General features: G+C 42.5%; 1 protein-coding gene across 4 annotated transcripts in view; it reads left to right on the top strand.

Moving 5' to 3' along the window:
• The window catches only part of runx1t1 (RUNX1 partner transcriptional co-repressor 1), a 70,568-nt gene that overhangs the window by 32,754 nt on the left and 18,767 nt on the right, over positions 1–19,047 (top strand). For all 4 annotated transcript variants that reach the window (XM_033637225.2, XM_033637223.2, XM_033637224.2 and 1 more), the window contains exons 2-4: positions 9,239–9,376; positions 11,289–11,530; positions 15,826–15,915. In XM_033637225.2, coding sequence (XP_033493116.1) covers positions 9,239–9,376; positions 11,289–11,530; positions 15,826–15,915 — 470 coding nt within the window. The remainder of the gene's footprint in view (positions 1–9,238; positions 9,377–11,288; positions 11,531–15,825; positions 15,916–19,047) is intronic.

Raw genomic sequence — 19,047 nt, 5'->3', positions numbered from 1 at the left:
AAAATGGCAACTGTTATTAAGGTTGTATCATTTTGAAAAATGCCATAAGAGCTAACTGTGTTTAAAGGAAACAAAGAGTTTGAGGTGTGATAGAGGTTTAATTTACCAGGTAACTGGTTGAGCAATGTGTTGATCCCGTGGAGTGATGTGTAAAGGAATGACATTAGCAGTGAATGCATGATGGGTAACAGCTAATGTGCTGATTCCTTGAGTAACAAAAGCTGTTACTGGCGAGGGGAAACTACATCACACTGTGCCCAAAGTCCCTGCATCATTTAATGTTGCTGGGCGATGAGATGAAGCGGCAGTCAACGTGAACCTTCGGGAGGAATATGTGTTCACCAGTGTGTGTTCACAGTGGGAACGAGTGAAGTCGGGACCGACATGGAGAAAATGAGAGAGAGAGGGAGAGAGAGAGAGAGATGGCAGGAAAAGAGAGAATGGAGGAGAGGAAGTCCAAAGGGACACACTGATGGTGGTACTGCTTTCCTCTGCATCCTGCATCTGCTGGTGAAGGAAATAAATAAGATGATGAAAATCTGATCTGTGTGCGTGCGTGTGTGTGTGTGTGTGTGCGTGCGTGGGACAGAGAGAGTTGTGTTGTTTTGCTTGCAATTTGTGCATGCACCCCTGCAGCTGTGTGTCTGTGTATGTATTTGTGTGTTTGCGGGCTTGTGGTAGGGCGTTGCATCCATACATCTTCTTGACAAGCGGGTGGAGTTTGATGGGACATGCTCTGCATACTGCTCCATCTGGCTGCCGATGACTCCGTATGTGTGTGTGTGTGTGTATGTGTGTGCATGGTCTAGAGGAGAGGGATGATGGAAAGAGAGGAGGGGTTACTACACTTGCATACCGATAGATTTCTCCTGTTTCTCTGCGTACTCCGTCTGAATCTCAATCGCCCCCACCTGTCCCTCAACTCTGTTCTTTAACACCTCCGTCCTCTCGTTCTCCACACCTTTATCTCTCTCTTGTGTCTGTTCTCTGCTCCATCTCTCCACATCTGTACCCAGCGCACACAGCAATCACCACAAGCCACTATCACACCATCTCTGTATCGCTTCATCTATTCCATTACCTATCTGTCCTGCTCCCTCTCTTCACACATTATTGTGTACTGTGCATGTGTGTGTGGGTCTAACACACCCAGAGGCACCATTTTGCACAGACATTGGCACGTTGTGGACATTAGTGCTCAATTCACAGGCTTCCTGTGGCTGCAGTGCCTCACGGTTTTCACTCCAACACCTACATATCAACCTGTGCGCTGAGGGTATTACGCATGTCTAGATTATATGTTTGCCGGTGTGTGTGTGTGTGTGTGTGTGTGTGTGTGTGTGTGTATTCAGGGCATAAACGGGTCAGTCTATATGCTTTTCTCCATTTAAGTCTATAATGATGATATCTTATGTCTGACTAATACAATCTTGAGCTCACACAGGCGCCAGCGCACCGTAAATTGTTTATGTCGCAGCCGCCAACTCTCGAAAATTCACCCAGCGTGATTGAAATCCATTGTCGTTTTGAAGAATGGGATTTGCCTGCGTGAAGTACTCTCGAGTGGCATATTACTGCCACTGTTATCACATCATTTTCTGGGTCTCCAACTGTAAGATCACATGGTGCACACATACACTCACGCAAACACACATACATGCAGCGGCAATTCTAGCTTATGAAGTGTGTAATGGAGATTGTTTGACTCTGTCTCCTGATGATAGACTTTGAAGTCGTTGTGGCCTCTATGAATAATCTAAAGTATCAAGGTTATGCAGTGTTGTCCCCGTTCTGCAAGGTGATTTGAATACGCAATGACCTCACTGCTTTGTGTGCGATGATGAAATATGTAAGGTTTAGATATAACATTGTATTTTTTTTGCCTTGAGTTGTGGGTTAGCTAAGTCCTCTCTGTAACATATTGAACTGTTTCTCAGGGACTGCGTTCCTTCTAGATATCGTTCATTGCAACAACCTTGTTTTAGGCGAGTGATGTAACTTGCATGTAACCTTAGAAAAGGCATGTATCACAAGTCAGTGGGGGGATAAAAATCTCCTTTCTTTGAGCTCGGCTGAAAGTGGGTACGACCGAGAGGGAGAAAAGCGAGCACAGACAGAAAGAAAGAAAGAAAGAAAGAAAGAAAGAAAGAGAGAGAGAGAGATTTTGCAAACATTGAGGATCACGTAATCACGGACGATGCAAATGGGTGATGTAAGTGTGAAGACATCCTTGTGAGTGGCAGGTAGTTGTCCAGGGTTCTGCCTCATTTCTAGGATCAGTCTGCAAATCAGAGGGATGAACTGTAAAGAGATTAAAGAAGTTACAAACAAGAGCAATTCAACTTTGGCTTTGTTATTGCAGCAGGGAGCCACTGAGAGCGTGTTTAGGAGAGATGTGAGGGTGCATTCAAACTTTTGTATTTTATTCCTAAATGATAGCAGAGAGTACAGTAAAGCCTAGAATATGGTAGTTTGAACAAGTGGTTCCCACGGGCGGATTATGAGACAATGGGCCCCCAGGAACAGACATGCAAAGGACCTCACCACCTCTCCTATGAGCAAGACACAGAAGAGTTTGAGGTGGTTTAATGTCCTTTTTTGTTTGTTTGTTTTTGTTGTTTTGCACCTCTTTGTAGCCGTGCATCTGTTTGTTTGTGGTTTTGGGTCTCTTTGTGATAATTTTGTATCTTTATGGTAACTTTATGTCTCTAAGGCAATTTTGTTTCTCTTTGTAGTTTTTTTTTTTTTTTGGTTGTTTTATGTGTCTTAGTGGTTGTTTCCCTGTTTTTGTAGTTATTTTGTCTATTTATAGTAATTTTTGGTCTTTTTTGGTCATTATTTGTGGCTGATTTTGCCCTTTTTGTAATTATTTTGTGTGTCTTTGAAGTCATTTCATGTCTTTCTTGGTCCTTTTGTGTGTCTTTATGGTTGTTTTGGCCCTTTTTATAGTTATTTTATGTGTCTTTGAGGTAATCTTGTGTCTTTTTTTTTTGGTAATTTGATGTCTCTTTGTGGTCGTTTACCCTTTTTGTGGTCATTTTGAGTCTCTTCCCGGTTAGTACGTGTTCATTTGAGTGACAGTTTGAGGGTGAGGGCCAGTGGGACTCGTGACGCTTTAGGTTCCTGCTACAGTGCCCAGTGGGCCTGTTCAGTGATCCATCCATATTGGTTCCCTTAGGCATCACAATATGAAAAATCAAAAAAAATAATGTTAAACTGAAACAATCTGAGAAATAAATAACGCAAGTATGCATTGTGTGGCTATAAAGGGTTGCAAGCCAAAAACAAACAGTTGTTTATAGCAAAAGGTTTCTCACTGCACAGCATTGTAACAGCACTTCTGTTGTTAATGTAATCCTGATTTCATGTAGACAAAGCAAATACAACCTCATCCCTCCCAGGAGCCCATAATTCAGTCAGATATCAGTGTAATTGCCTCTGACACATACAATATGATAGCCTGGTAACAATATACCAAATACATTTAATGAGGCATCAGTACAGCCCTCATATTCTCTTGGGTTTGAGTCTCTTTCCGGCCACCCATACTGCAAATATTTGCGCTAAGAGCTCCTTTATGATGCTCTAGATAAAACCACGCACCAAGTGGCTGTTGTGAGACATTAATCACTGTCATCCATAAGCATGATCATCAATAGGTTTGGCACCTCTGCCTGCGTAGAGTGCACGAGTGAATCAACACACATTTGAGAGGCTCTCCAGTTCTTTTATAGCTAATTGCTGCCTCTTCAACAACCGTCCTCATCCTCTTCAATCCATTAATTCCTGGACAACAGCACTTCTGAGAAGTCGTAAAGTGAGTTAGGCAAAGTCAAAGCACTCATCGCCCCTTTCCATTAAAGCTCCGCACATCAATACCTGTCCAGTCCTGGATTACCATCCATCGGCCGGCCGCAGATCTGCTGCTTTGCCTACAATGTGCAGCAGTAACATGGCTAATAAATGGACAATAGATGTGCATTAAGTTCAGCCATTAACTTTTAACAGATGTATTAGGCTGGAGGAGACGCCCAACTTTGTTTTCAAGGTTGTTTAAGGTTGCGTGTTCAGGTGGTGCTTTTTGAATTGAATTATGCATGAGTTAGCGAGCACTTGCTCACTCTGTCGCTGTAATAAAATGAGGGCTTGTCTGACTGCCGTCTGCACATGTATTTTTTATTTTAAAATATACTGTACATGCCATATTTTCTCATGAAAATGGATAGCACACATTCATATGCCATGAGTTGTTTTCAATAATGTGCTTCAAGTGTAAGATGCATTTTTATTTTTCCCAAAGACTGGGTAAATTACCTTCTGGAGGGAGTATTGCTATTGATTCAAGTGGCATAGTAAGTGCCGCCTGAATGGTTGGGTGCAGCCCTTGTTGGTTAGTATGAAGCCATTGATTTTATTCTGCTTATATGCTTTGCAGTGCTCTCAATCAAATCAGAAACAGAGAAGATGCTGTTTTTAAATCACAAAAGTGTGTGTGTGTGGGTTTTTGTGTACGTGTGTGAGAGTGAGAGAGAGAGTGTGTGATTGCCTGGATGCATGCATGTATTTGCTGTGTACATGGATTTCACACTAATTCATTCTTTATCTTTCATCTTCTCCCCCTAAGGGACTGCGGGGTTTCAAATGCTTTCAGGGTTTATGTTTCTCTCATCTCCACCCAACGACTACCATCCAATCATAACACTGACCCAGGTGTTAATCCCCAATTACAAGCCTGTAACCAAACTCATCTTTTCATACTGCCGTAGGACCCGCTGTACCAAGCAGGAGTTCAGGTGGATTTTGAGTCCAGACTGTGCTTTTTTCCCCTCTTTATGTATTTTACATTGAGCATCCTATTGACTTTTCAAGTTTTTATTGTCAAAAGCCTTTTTTTTTGTTCCTTTTTAAATGAGTGTTAACCCAATAGATAATGCTCCAGCCCTCTCTGAAAACACCCCATATTGCACTAAATTGAAAAAAAAAATTGACATTGTATGCTTTGCTCTCTGGGGGCTGCTGGAGGTCAGTATCTGCTTTCAAATTGCATTGTGCTGATGTGACTTATTACATTATCCATCCCCCCATCTAGTCACAAAGCTTAAGGTAATTAAAGGATGATTTGGACCCTAATTTGATGTCCTACTATCTAACAATAGATCAAGTGAACTCGGCCAAAAGTGACCACACAATTAGAAAAGCCAATATACAGAACTATGGAAAGCCTGAGCGCAAAGACCCGGTGAAACAGGATAAGTACAACCATATGTGATACGGTAACTTCTCTCTATTTCAATCGAGCTCATTATGTAAAGTCTTTGTGTTTGACTGGAAAATGATGAATTACCTTGGATCCTGTCACCCAGCCGTCTTTTTTAATGACCTTGTATTTTCATAGATCATATTTTCGGCAGGCATACAGGATATGATAGCTGGCAGCTTGAGGTAAGACTATATGTTTCCACTAGCTATTCGGCTATATCCTGAGTTTATAAAATAAATAGTCAGGTCCGGGCTTTTTTACTGTGGTGAAATTAGAGTAGTAAACCTTTCTCAGTCTGGCCAGGTCGGGAGGATGGAGAGAAAGGTTGTGTGTGTGTGAGAGAGACAGAGTTAGCAGAAATGCTGCACAGTGAATAGACAGTTAAAGGTTTGGACAGTCGCTCTGTTTACTCTGTCTTCTCTTCACACTGACTCTTCATTCACCTCCAGTCCTCTGTTCTCTGCTTTGTTAATCACTCAGCTTTTTTCCACTAATCTCCACTCTGTATCCATTCATTCAACTCTATCTCCCCCTTTTTTCTCTGCATTACATTCCAATCCTTCTTTGCCAAGATAAAACTTGTGTTATAATATGAGTCAGTTATTAACACACATTAATAATTTCATTTTAACAGTCTGGTTGAATAATGCTTTGAGTCAAAGCTGTAACATTTGTGAGATTCAGCACAAATTGGACCCAGAAAAAGGTTTTAGGGTTGAGATCTGGCTCTCAGTCTTGCTCTGCATCTCCCAGCACACACTGGGAGATTGTTAAGTCTAACCTTCCCAGTAACTCTTTCAGTTGACAGCACCTAGGACATCTCCAAAGTGGTTACAGAGGGATAGTCATCTCTGGTGGGGAGATGTGTGACCTTTGTCTTGGGATGTGATCATTCTTTACTCTTCCTTTTGTGTCCTCTGACAATCTCCACCATATCCTCATACAACGGTTCGTATGATATTCAACAAATTAGTGCTCCACGAATGACGATACTGTACTTAATGTAAAGTTACATAGGCTAGGTTTAGGAAGGTGAAGTCATGTAGGTTAAGTTTAGTAAAGTTATGTAGGTTAGGTTTAGGAAAAGATACATGGTGATGATGTGCCTTAAAATAACTCAAAGTTCACTTGGTTTCACAAGGGACAAGAACTCCGGTCTCCTGAGGGAAAGTCCTGTGTTTGTTTGACCCATCCACCACCCCAACCTGCCTTTTTACACAGACTTTCAGTCTCTATACGACTTCCTTCTTTACTCCCGTCAACTAATTTGTCACATGATCGTAGCCGTATTATTTGCATGGGTTATACGCAAATTACTGGCTCACGATTTCATTTGTTATACGAATTGTGGTGCAATACTTTTCATAGGTACATGTACTAACAGTGCATGAGAAGAGCCCGGTGCCTGACTTCAATACGTGACTATCGATTACTATTAAATTAATAACCAACTAATTTGGTAATTGATTAGTCATTTTTTACTTCTCTGTGACAGTAAACTGAATATATTTGGTTCATGGACAAAACAAGACATTTGAGGATGTCATCTTGGGCTTTTAACATTTCTCAGCATTTTCTGATATTTTATAGACCAAAGATCTATTCAAATAATAGAGAAAATCAACACTGAACATTGCATTGTTAGTTGTTTCCCAAGTTGGAATGTGTTTACCTTGAGGACATTTGGAGACCGTTGAATTACAAGGGAATATCTTGATAACAGCATATCCCTGCCCATATACACCAGTGTACCAAGAGCTCAAAGAATGGTGGTGTCAGCCAGTAAGTTAGTTCAAATCATTTCAGTGTGCTTGGACATTAGGAGTGTGCGACTTTTAGACTCTTGTTTGATTATTGGAAAACAGTTTCAAGAAATGAATCTTCACTTTCTTGCATGTCACAGTTTTCTTAGTCAACCTTTAAAGCTTAAGAGGCTAAACATGACTGCTCCTCCTGCTGGCCATGAAGCTTTCAGTATGTATTTATATCTTGTATATTTCCTGTGATTGTCTCTGTCTTTTACATCACATTCCCTCCGCTTATTTGAAACGAAGCCTTCTCTATTTAGAATTTCAGTGACATCTCCATCTCTCACTTGCCTGCCTGCTAAAGCCGAGCTAGCATGACTAAAATACTTAGTCACAGTGCACCTCAGCAGCAGTGAGCCAGAGTGCTACTGATGCTTGGGCTTGGTTAACAGGCTTAGACTATCCTGTCTCTCTCACATCAGTATTTTCTCTTTCATTTCACCTAAACTGGAAACACTATGGATCCAAACAGTCTTCACTGAGGAACAGTGACATTTATATAGTCTGTGGTGTATATAGCTAACACACAAACACTGAGGGGAAAATATGCAAATAAATATAGTTACATGTAAAATACAAGATTAGGTAACAGCGTGCATGTTCATCATGAAAAAAAAAGGTCTTGAGAAAAATGTGACAGGGACCACCCTGTTTCCCTTACCACCCTGATTAGAGTGTGTGTGACTCAACTGTGCATGTGTGTGTTTGACTGAAAGCACATGCGTCCTCTCCATGATTACAGTTATATGTTCCCAATGTCACAGATAGTACTTCTGTTTCTTTTGCAGCTCCTCCCTTCCCTCCTCTCTCTTTCTCCTTTCACTTCTCTCCCTCCACCCTCCCTTCCTCTCTCTTCCTTTTTTTTTTACAATCTCCCCTCCACAATGTGCCACAGAGACGGTTTTGATAACAGTCTGTTGACTCTGTGTTACTGCTATTGCTGAGGGAAGTTGTGTATCTTATCCTGCACAATATGGGCTCAGCCCTCACTGCCACTGCGAGACTGATAGTGTCTTGTTGTTGCTCTCGCACATTCGATATGGTCAGTTATCTGCCGAGCACAAAGCAACTGAATTAAGTGAAAAGAGGCATGTCATTGACGAAAATGTTTTGGTTTTGATTGTTTTATCTTTGAGTAGTGTGAGTTTGGTCCTGCTGGCTTGTCTGTTCTCTGTTAGGCTTTAATTTCCAGGTGTGGGGTTGTGAAAGACAAGTTAAGGAGTGTTTGTGTTTGCTTCTGCTGTCTTAAAGGGACAGTTCACCCTTAAATCAAAAACATGTTTGTCCGCCTATAGTGCCATTTATCAGTCCATATTGTTTTGGTATAATCCACAGTCCTTGTGGTGAGCAGTTTCATGAACTATTTTCTTTCTACCAAACTAAACCTGCTTACTGTATCACCACGCAGAAGGAACTGTGCATCTACTCATGAATAAAAGGCTCATGCTTGTGACAGCGTGAGACGTAAACATTAATGGCGGCGTCTTCCGCCGAGCTATAATGTTAGCTAGCTCAGTGGTGCTAGCTCACACCAAAACAATCTAGATTGATATAGGTAAGGGAAAATATGTAATTTTGATTTGGGGTTTACTGTCCCTTTAAATCAGTTCATCGACTAGTAGGTTTTCTGCTGTGTTCCAGTCCTGAACAGATGTGACTGTAGCATCCAGAGATGCAAGCATTAGGCCAGTGTGTGTGTGAGTGTGTGTATGTGTAATGAGCACTGCAGTCGTTAGCAGGTGAGGGGGGGAGTGCTGTGTCGCCGTTCTGTACAGCGGGCATGCGGGATGGCACAGATGGTGGTGGAATGAGACCCGTACTCGCTGCAGATTTACGCTCCTCTCTCGGGTGTCTGTCTGTGTGTCTGTGAGTCTCCCCTTTACCCCCATCTCATTCCTCATCTGACAGTCTGAGCATACGCATCAGTGTCATTGTGGCCAGACGTATGATGTGGTGAGCCATCTATTTCCAGAAATTAGTTTAGTCTGGTGCTCCTCACAGGCACTTTGTTATCAAATTAAATCCTGCTGCTGTTTGTGTGCAATTTATGATATAGTTCCACACAGATGTGGAATGTGTTGCCCTGAGCTGTTGTTTATTTCCTGCATTAATCTATCAGCATGTTATGTTTGGTGTGTTATTATAATCTCTTTGCTTTTTCTTCCTTCAGATCGCACTGGGAAGCGCTCCACCATGCCCGACTCACCTGCGGACGTCAAGACACAGTCCAGGTTGACCCCCCCTACCATGCCGCCCCCACCCAGCACGCAAGGAGCGCCCCGCAACAGCTCCTACACCCCCACCACATGTGAGTAAAGCCGGGTTTATAGTTCTGTATTAAAGGTCCAGTGTGTTGGATTTAGGGGGGTATATTGGCAGAAATGGAACTGCAACTACTTCTACAGAGTCCGCCATGTTGCATCACCATTTTGGGGCCATTCGTGGATAAATCGGCTCCCAGTAGAAACCTCCTAAAAAATGAACACTAAAGGAATCCTTAACTGGGGTTCAAGCTTGGTGTACAGAAGAAGTTTCAGCTGGTTGCAATCTGCAGTCCTCACCAGTTGTGTAAATCCTACACAACTGGTTTCCAATGTACCGTATCAGTGCAGATACTGACTTTATAAAGCAGGTCTGGTATTGGCCATGACATAACCAATCCGTATTAAATACAGTTTCTTTGTAAATGTCATCATAAAGTTCACTGTGTCCAGTATCAGTTACAATCTGTTCTTAGTGCTCATGCTCACAGTTCCATGTAGTGTGGTGTAGACATTTTAAATTTGTGGAAAGTGAGAGAGTTGTCGTATCACAATCAGCACCTGGTGAGAAAAGGTGGGATTGGTGCATCATTGCATGTAATACTTTGGTGGTTTTATCATCAGGTGCAATGTAACGCTGAACTATAAATCAGCTCTAAGGTGATGGCAGGATGACTGTACCCCACACTGCAGAAGTATAATTCCAGTTTGAGTCAACCATGGAAAATAAACACAGTTACACCCTGACACAGAGCAGATATACATGTGCTCACACATAGTAAGGTGGTCGCTTTATGCTCAGGTAAAACCCAAAAATAATGCCATCAGCATCACAAGACCTTCTTAACAAGTTGCATTGAGCCTTTCCAAATTGCAGTCGTTCCAAAACACCTCCCCCAACAAGTTCATTAACACCCACGCTTACAAACCGTAGCTCTGCCATGACGTGCACATAGGCTGTGACGAGCAAATTACACCCTAGTATTCACTTAGAAGTGCTTACTTAACCACTTGCATGAAGAGCACTAGAATCAAAGAATCAAAGGCCTTGTGGTTCAAAATGCTCAGAGCACTCAAGTCTGCATTAGTAGTGCTGGTTCTATGCAACAGAGGCATTAGTTTGTTATCTTTCAATCACTTATTCTGTCTTTCTATCTGTCTGTCTCCCTCTCTCTCTCTGCTGCAAACGCTCACACTCCACAATTAACATCGGGGCTTCCGTGCGATGAGGGAGGAAAGGCCCAGCTCTCTCATTACACATGCCGAAGGTTTTAACAAAGCAGTATGCTTTGATTTCCACCCGACGTAATTGTTACCAGATGCAGTTTGAGTATCTCGTCTCTCTCCTCTCTTTACAGTGGCGGCTTTGGACGGCAGCCAGAGGGGGAGTGAGTGGATCGCTAGTTAAAACCTAATCTCATTAGAGAAAGCTTTATGCCGCCTTGTATCTCTTTGTACACCAACTCCCCCAACACACACACACACACACACATGCACTGCTCCCGTGCTCTGGCGCGACGGGTTGTCACACTGTCCGTGCTTGTTTAGACTGCAGGGATTGAGGGTAAGGGAGAAGGAGGTGCAGAGAGGCAACATGTCTCCAAATGCAGAAATATGTTTTTTATGAGAGGATGCCGCAAAGGATCAAACGAGCCACGATGATTGGAAACAAATGTTGAGGATTGTGAATGTTTTCAGGGGAATGTAAATCATTTCAAATCAGTGGTTTGGTCTCAGTGAAGCTGACGTATGTTGTTTCCTTTGTTGGTGTTTGTTAAAGGCACAGTCAAGGACTTTGGTTATTTTTGTGATTTGCATATACCAAGCCTGAATGCAGTGTTACATTTGCACAATTGAAATCATATTTACAAAAAACTATATAAATTAGACCTTAAAGGAAAAGATCATTTTTGCTCTCCTTTCTGTTGACACTATTCTTTCTGTCCTTGTCTCATGCAGTAACCAACGGCAGCAGCCACTCTCCTACAGCACTCAACGGCGCTCCATCCCCTCCCAATGGCTACAGCAATGGTCCCAGCTCCTCCTCCTCATCCTCACTGGCCAACCAGCAGCTGCCGCCGGCCTGCGGCGCCCGGCAGCTCAGCAAGCTCAAGCGCTTCCTCACAACTTTACAGCAGTTTGGCAATGACATCTCACCTGAAATCGGCGAGCGCGTCCGCACATTAGTGCTGGGACTAGTGGTGAGTGGCTACTGTGCATCTGAGTTCAAAGTGCTCCCAGAGTGAAAGTTGACACTGCGGCCTTAAGTTAGCAGAAGTAAGGGAATCCATCAGTAGGTTATTTGCGAGTAATTCTTTGTTCAGCGTGCCTAAAGTACCAGATGGAACTAGTTTACTGAATCAAACAGTTTAAATAGTGTCAGGTTAGTTTTCAGTCACAGACATGAATACTTAAAATACTTTGAAATACTTATCCCTGATTCTAAAAACCTCAGGGGTATTTCTTTAAGGCTTTTTTTATTTTCTTCTGTCAGAAACCTCATCCATCTGGTCCTTCAGGCTAAGTGTAAAATAAACAGAGAGATTTGCGAACCTCTGCCTCCAGGATTGACATTCATCAGAGCTTTGCAGCCCATTATTCAGTGTTACACAAAGCCTGACAAAACAATGGCAGCATGTTGTCCTCTGGGACAAAGAATAACATCAAACCAGGAGACCGTCTGTTTGCACCTGATCCACTTTGGCTTTTATTGCTATGCACTTATTTAAATTCAGATGCATCATGCGACAACCAGAGGCACGGGGTGATAAAGATTAGACTTGTTATTTTAACATCAAACTAGTGTCATATAATCAGTCACTAAGGTTGTGCAGGTGTCTGACAGCCTAACATGTTGCAAAAGCTTACTCACTGATTTAGCTTAAACAATAGATGGAATTGCAAATAAATGATTGTAGCGTTAAGAGGATGCACAAACTTTTGAGGCAGTGAGAGTAATTACATAAACACTGTCGACATGTGGAAGAACATTGGTATCAATTCAGCATTGGGGGGACTTTTGGGACCAATTTATGTTGTACATGTCTTAAATTTAGTCAAAATGAACGTCCTCTGCAACTTAATGTTCTAATGGGGGTGAATAATGCATGTTTAAACATTGATGGGGCGTATGTCCTGCCTCCAGTCCACAATCTTGGACGTTTCTTAAGATTTTCTGACATATTTACAATCATACTATCTGCTGCTCTGTCGCTATGGTGTCTTCCCCCTTCCTTTTTTTCCTTTTAAATGTTTATATCAAACTGCCAAACTGGTGGCTGTGGTTTAGGAGATAGAGCAGGTCGTCCAGTAACTGGAATATCGGTGGTTCGATCCCCGGCTTCTCCAGTCTGCATTTAAAGGTATCCTCGGGCAAGATACTGAACCTCCATGCTCCTGACGGCAATGCCATTAGTGTGTGAGTGCGTCTAAATGTCAAAATTGAGTAGCAGGTGGCACCTTGTATGGTTGCCTGGGCCACCGGTGTGTGAATATGTGTGAGTGGGTGAGTGTGACTGTTAATGTGTAGTGTAAAAAAGCGCTTTAAGTGGTCGGAAGACTAGAAAAGCTCCATTTACCATTCAGCATCCACGGTATGAAAAGAAAACCTCAGAATCACGCTCATGCAGGTGAAGCATTCAGAAAACAAAACAAAAAGCAGTGCCGAACAGATGAAGACAACAAAACCAACAAAAACGAAACTTTAAATAGATAAATCTTTCTCCCTCCTTTGTCTCTGGCTGATTGACATCAACGCACTGCAAAATACAGAGGGCTTTCCCCGGTGGCTATAAGCTAATCAACATTATGTGAACATGTATGGCAAGTGGTTGAATGTGACGGACATCAATTTATTGGTAAAAATTCTGCATTATAGTTTTAAAGCATTACTAATAATCACACTCACAACCAAGAAAACAAAGTGGATAAAAACAGTGTGTTAGAATTTGTCTGAATACGCTGATAATACGGCAACAAGAACAAAAATGAAACTGTTTCCTCCACCAGAGATTTGAGACTACCTTGGTAACACTGCGAAATACAATCAAGCCTGCAAACATCAACTGCTTTTATCCAACAGAGATTTGATGAGACAGATGTGTTTTAACCCACATGGTTATATGAAGGCAATATAAAATACATGTGCAAATCTAAAGATTTACCGCACGTCTGTGTGATCGGAGAAGATTTGACTTAACGAGCAGGGGAATACAGAAATAGTGATTGAATGCTGTGCAGAAAGGAGGAGGCGGAGGAGATTTTTTTAATTAGCCTCACAGAGCATAGCCTCCTTTTGGCTTCACTATGTTTATTATTCTCACCGTCTGCATATGCACATGCCTCTCCTGTGTCGTTTTGGCTTGCATACCGTCTCTCTCTCTCTCTCTTGCCTTCTCTCCCTCTCCCGCTCACTGTCTCCCTGTCCCTCCCCTTGCCTTATTGAAAAGAGTGACACCGTTAATTAGCTAGTTGTGTGCTGGGGAGAGGGAGAGAGGGAGACTCAGGAGGTTTCACTAGCTGTCAAGAACAGCCCCTGCGCAATCTGGGTGAACAGATGTAAGGCTGAATGTAACAAAATTCAGGTCTGGGAAATAACACCGAGAGTGTGGGGAGGAAAAATAATATCTGCTGCTTTTTTTTTTTATGTTCTCCGTCTCGCTTGATTTTTTTTTTCTTGTTTGTATTTTTGCTTGTTATAGAATAGATTCCCCTCCCATGTGCATGCTCACCTCTTTCTCTTCTCTTTTCCACTCTTTCTCTCTGCTCTGCATCGTGGGAATAGTTCATGTTGAAAATTAAAAATAGTGCCACCGCTGTCTTGTCAGCTGTTAATGTGAGTTACAGGCAACCATAAAAGAAGAAGCTTTGCTTGGGGTTGACAAACTGAAATGTATAACCCACTTTGAAGCCCCCGCCGCTCCTAACACACACTCCTCGTGTTTTCAACCACACGGAAAACACACAAATGCGCTCGCACTAAATATACCCTCCCTGTCCTGCACATTTTCCTGGCCCATAATGTATTTTGGTCACCTTGGGCTTATCTGGTCTGTGAAAAGAGCCAGACAGTTATTCAGCTGGCACTGATGGAGAGAGGCAGCACAGGCATGGAGCATTATGCCACAAGAGTGTCAGGCTCATGTGCTGTGTTGATAAGGACAGGGCTGCCATGCAGGTAGACGTATACAACAGAAAGCATGTGTGTGAACATCCAAGTGAATGTCCAGGTGATCGAAACAAAGACAAAGCAATGAAGATGGAAAAAAAAATCACATCCCCTGTGATGATACCAGAAGGCTCCTGGAAAATATGTTTGTATGTTACGAAATTACCTTCTTAATTACATTGCTGTGGCAACATTATCACTGTCCGGATTAAGTTCAGAGACGTTTCTTTCAGGTAACAAAACACTACATACATGTACTGCGTAGGCTTCGGAAGCATGGAAGGATTATGAGACAGTGGGCCCCTGGGCACGGATATGTAAAGGGCACCACCACCTCTCCTACACAGGAGCAAGACATGCAGACTTTGTGTAGTTTTGTGTCTCTTTGTAGTCGTTATGCATCTTTTTGTGGTCCCTCTGAGCCTCTTCCTGATCGGTAGGTGTGAATTTGACAAGTTAAGGCACTGAGGGACCCTGACACTTTGATTAAAGGTTGATTTCAGTTAAATCTTACTTTAAGAAGCTAACAGGAAAAAAACAGTGCTGCTGTCACTAAGAGTGGACACTGTACTGCAAGATTTCCAGTTTTGGGCAACAACTGAATCATATTGTTAGTGAACATTTGGCTGATGCATTCAGTTATACATTTTTTGCAACTTGTCTGATTGGTTAATAAGCAGCATTTCTTTATTATGTTAATAGCAAACTGAATTTTCATGGTATTACTTTGTGGGAGACATGGCTGGTATTTTAATCAGCTCAATTCCCCAATATCCTGTGCAAAACTGCAGGAAATGCATTATTTTATGTGACATAAATTACCAACACACTTCAGGAATCAGCACATCTTTATTCATGTCACAGTTGTCTTCCAAATGTAGATTTTTTTCACTTCCTATTGAGAATAAAAACAAGCAGACCTGATATGAAAATAGAAACATAACAACAAGTCTTTAAACAGTTCAGCTGCACTTTAATGTTTACATAAATATGGAGATGATTGGTTTTATAATGAGCGAATAACTCACATTCATATACACATATTTGGTAAAGTAAATAAGTGATAAATTAAGCACATTACTTCTTCATGCTGCATATTTGTTGCTAACGTGACTCCTGCATGTGTATTTGTTTTGTTAATTGACGGAGATGTGCGTCTTTGTTTTCTGTAGCTATTTTCACTGCGGCCTGCCCATCTGCTTCCTATTACAAAACCTGAAACATTCACTCCAGGCCAGGATATAGCATAGCTTCCAATAAGTAATATTATCACTTAATGCCTTCCACATGGATTCATGTGTTTTCTCTCTGTCTCTCTCTCTCCTCCAGAATTCCACGCTAACCATCGAAGAATTTCACTCCAAGCTCCAAGAAGCCACCAACTTCCCTCTGCGACCTTTCGTCATACCCTTTCTGAAGGTAGATATTTAAATATGCAATTACTACAGAGGGTTTGCCTGCCTGCCTGTTCGACCAAGTCTGGAAAACATTTAGCCAGCCCAGATCCAGATGTGCATACTTATGTTGATGATATTTATTGCTAGTTTCTCCCTATTTTGGGAGTGTGTCTTCATCTCTATCTTGTTTCTATCCCAACGTCTTTCTTTGACTTCCTTCTCAGTTTCTCTGCAGTTTCACAAAATCATGTTTTTCTTTCTCTTGCTCAATCTGTCTGTTTCACTCTTCTCCAAACTAAACAGTGTAGGAGTCATTTCAGTGCTGAGGCTGATCTCACTCTCTAGATTCTCTCTGTTTAACCAGAGGCTAGCGACTTTGTTAAGACTGGAATTCTTAGAGTACTGATATCTGTATTGAAAATTCCCTCAATGAGTACGTTTACATGGACAGTTTTATTCCCTTTTCATTCGGAATGAAAGTTGATTCCTATTAAAAGTGATCTTGTAAACACCTAATTCGGAATGAAAATGGCCAATGCTAATTCCAAATGAAAGAATTTCTTGCACTTGCATACACTCATTCCTCTTCAAGTTCATTCCGGTCTTTCTGCGCATGCTCGTTTCCTTGCCCATCTGGTGCGATGACGTATATAGCATGCATAGCAACGGGGTTAGATAGAGCAGTCAGACTCGTTGCACTCACTGGTTTCCATTCGCCACAGCACGGTCTTCTATCTCCCTTCTTCGACCTTCTACCTCCCTTCTCCTCCTCAACAGACGAAGCATTAGCAGAACAAGGTTGTTGTTGTACTGCTGCTTCAAGAATATAAGCAAAACAAGCCCGAAAAAGGCACTAAGAACGGCGTCGTCAAGCATCTTGTTATGCGGAACAAGGACTACAGTGTTTTCTTCAGACAGCAGGTTAATGTTAGCCATTAGTATTTTACACAGGAGAGTCCCACCAGTAAAAGTGCAACAAGTACGGTATGCAAGGCTTTAGTTTTGAGGAGTGGCACACAAGTTCAGATATTGGAATTGGTGTTGGGATGGCAAAAGCGGTATTGGAACATCTCTAATAATTTTTCTGCACAATATATGAACTGAAAGAATTTGGGGTTTTTTCTGCTTCTGTTTTTTTTGGTGGAGCAGAGCACGATAGATGTGGTTGTGGCTGCGGACAATGTTCACGTGCTCCTCTCCAGCCTCCTCCACCTCTTTTTCACAGGCTTGTTTTGTCATCGATTCTTCATCCCGCTAAGCCACGTTTTCAGCCAGTATTTCCCATTTTAAGCCATTAGCATGGCATATTACCAGAGGACGGAGCACTCGTTCAAGCATCCAGTTGTGCTCTTGCCTCGGTCCATTTGTCACCGGTTGCCAACGGCATCTCTTTATTTTAGTCTGGGAGATAAAAATGAAGAGGGATGGCAGATGTTCTGTTTGTATCTACAGGTGAAAATAGTGGCCATTTATGTGCGTTTGGGCTGTTTGTGTCAGATAGGTGCATATTCTGAATGTCAGGATTCAAGGCGCTCAAGCAGTCTGGAGGTGAGACTGGAGGCGGTATGATTTGTTTTGGTATTCAAAGATGACAAATGGGACTGGTGGGGGGGTTATATTGAGGGATGTAGTGTGCAGCAGCAGTTCAGATCATGTTATGGGGTCTAGGTGAAGCTGAGATCGATATCAGTGTGCTACTGAGAGATGGAGAGCAGGGACAGGCATGACATTTAACACAGAGCTCATTTGTTTCTATTACAGGCTCTGTTTTCTCTTTCACTTTATTTTTGCTCATTTTTTCTGTTTCCCTTCACACCTCCTCTGTCTACCTTTTCCTTTTTATCTATCCTCCATCCCTTATCTATCCCTCCCTACCCCGCTTTATCTGCTGGTGTCTGAGTGACAGGCATGAGGTAAATGTTATTTGTGGAAGCAAGACAGTCCCTGAACACAATATCATCTCACTTTGCACTGTTGGCACGCGCATTGATGCGTGCATTTGCAGATGTGTGCATGTGTGAACTGACATTCACAAGCCTATATTATCCACCGAGGTCCTGCATGGACGTGCTATTGATCCCACCAGACTTGCCGTTACTGGCTGTTAACGACGCAAACAGGGACTTCGCGTCCTCCCCGTCTCCTTCCTCACATCGCTTCTTCATCTTTTCCCGCTTTGACTCACCTTCTCATTTGTTCTCCCTCCATATCTTTCTGTCTTTATCCCCTTTCCTGTCTCTGTTTACTGTTCCCCGTCTATCCATCCTCCAGGCCCTCCTTCCCTTCTCCTCACCTCGCCAGATGGTTAGTGTATCACTGGGATGGCTGCAGAATCAAAGATGCAACTCTTTTTCTTTTTTTCCCTCCGTCGCTCCTTCTCTGCTTCTCTCTCTCCCCAGTCTAATTTTAGTGTCTTCCCACTGCGGAGCCTTTAATGCCAGCTACCATATGGTAGCAGAGAGCAGTTGGAGGTGTAGGGGAGCTTTTATAGGTGCGTCGAAGCACAGCTGCAACAATGCGCGTCAGGGCTGAGAGTTTTTCATTACACTAATGTTAGATCGAGTCAACCCCCCCACCCCCAACAAAACCCACTCAACTCCTTTCCCCTTCTCTTAATACTAAACCACAAATTGGTCGGGACTCTTTACTGGAAGGAGGCAATCATAAACCACACAGCGCCAGTGACGTGATGTGTTGGCGGGCCGCCCGCCACACGAGACAACAGGCTCACAGAGTAACAGTGTTTCTCTGTTTTCAAGTTAAAGTTTTATTTTAAGTCTAGGCTGTCATGGGTTTTGTTTTTCTTGTGTCATGCTGAAGTGTGAGGAGCGCTGTGAGACAGGAATAAACACATTTAGCTGAAGAGAGAGACGGAGAGAGACAGAGGGGGGTGGGGGGGTGGGCGGTGTAATTGAAATAGGACAATATAGACGTGCAGAAACTGAGTCTCCCAGATTCTCCTCCAACTGCAAATTACACAGAAACAGAAAGTTGATGAAGTGCAGCGTACCCTGAATGTGGCATATTCTGAATAGTTTTTTGGCACCGTTTGACAAAATGACAGATCCAGTATTTTCACAATAAATCATCCGGGGCAGATTTTTAGCTGTGGCTGCTGAACACTACTTGAATTTTTTCCTTTTATGCAAGTGCA

Source organism: Epinephelus lanceolatus, chromosome 16 (genome assembly GCF_041903045.1).
Source record: "Epinephelus lanceolatus isolate andai-2023 chromosome 16, ASM4190304v1, whole genome shotgun sequence".
Lineage (NCBI taxonomy): Eukaryota > Metazoa > Chordata > Actinopteri > Perciformes > Serranidae > Epinephelus > Epinephelus lanceolatus.
The sequence above is the reverse complement of the archived record's forward strand: the minus strand, read 5'-3'. Positions and strand labels throughout refer to the sequence as shown.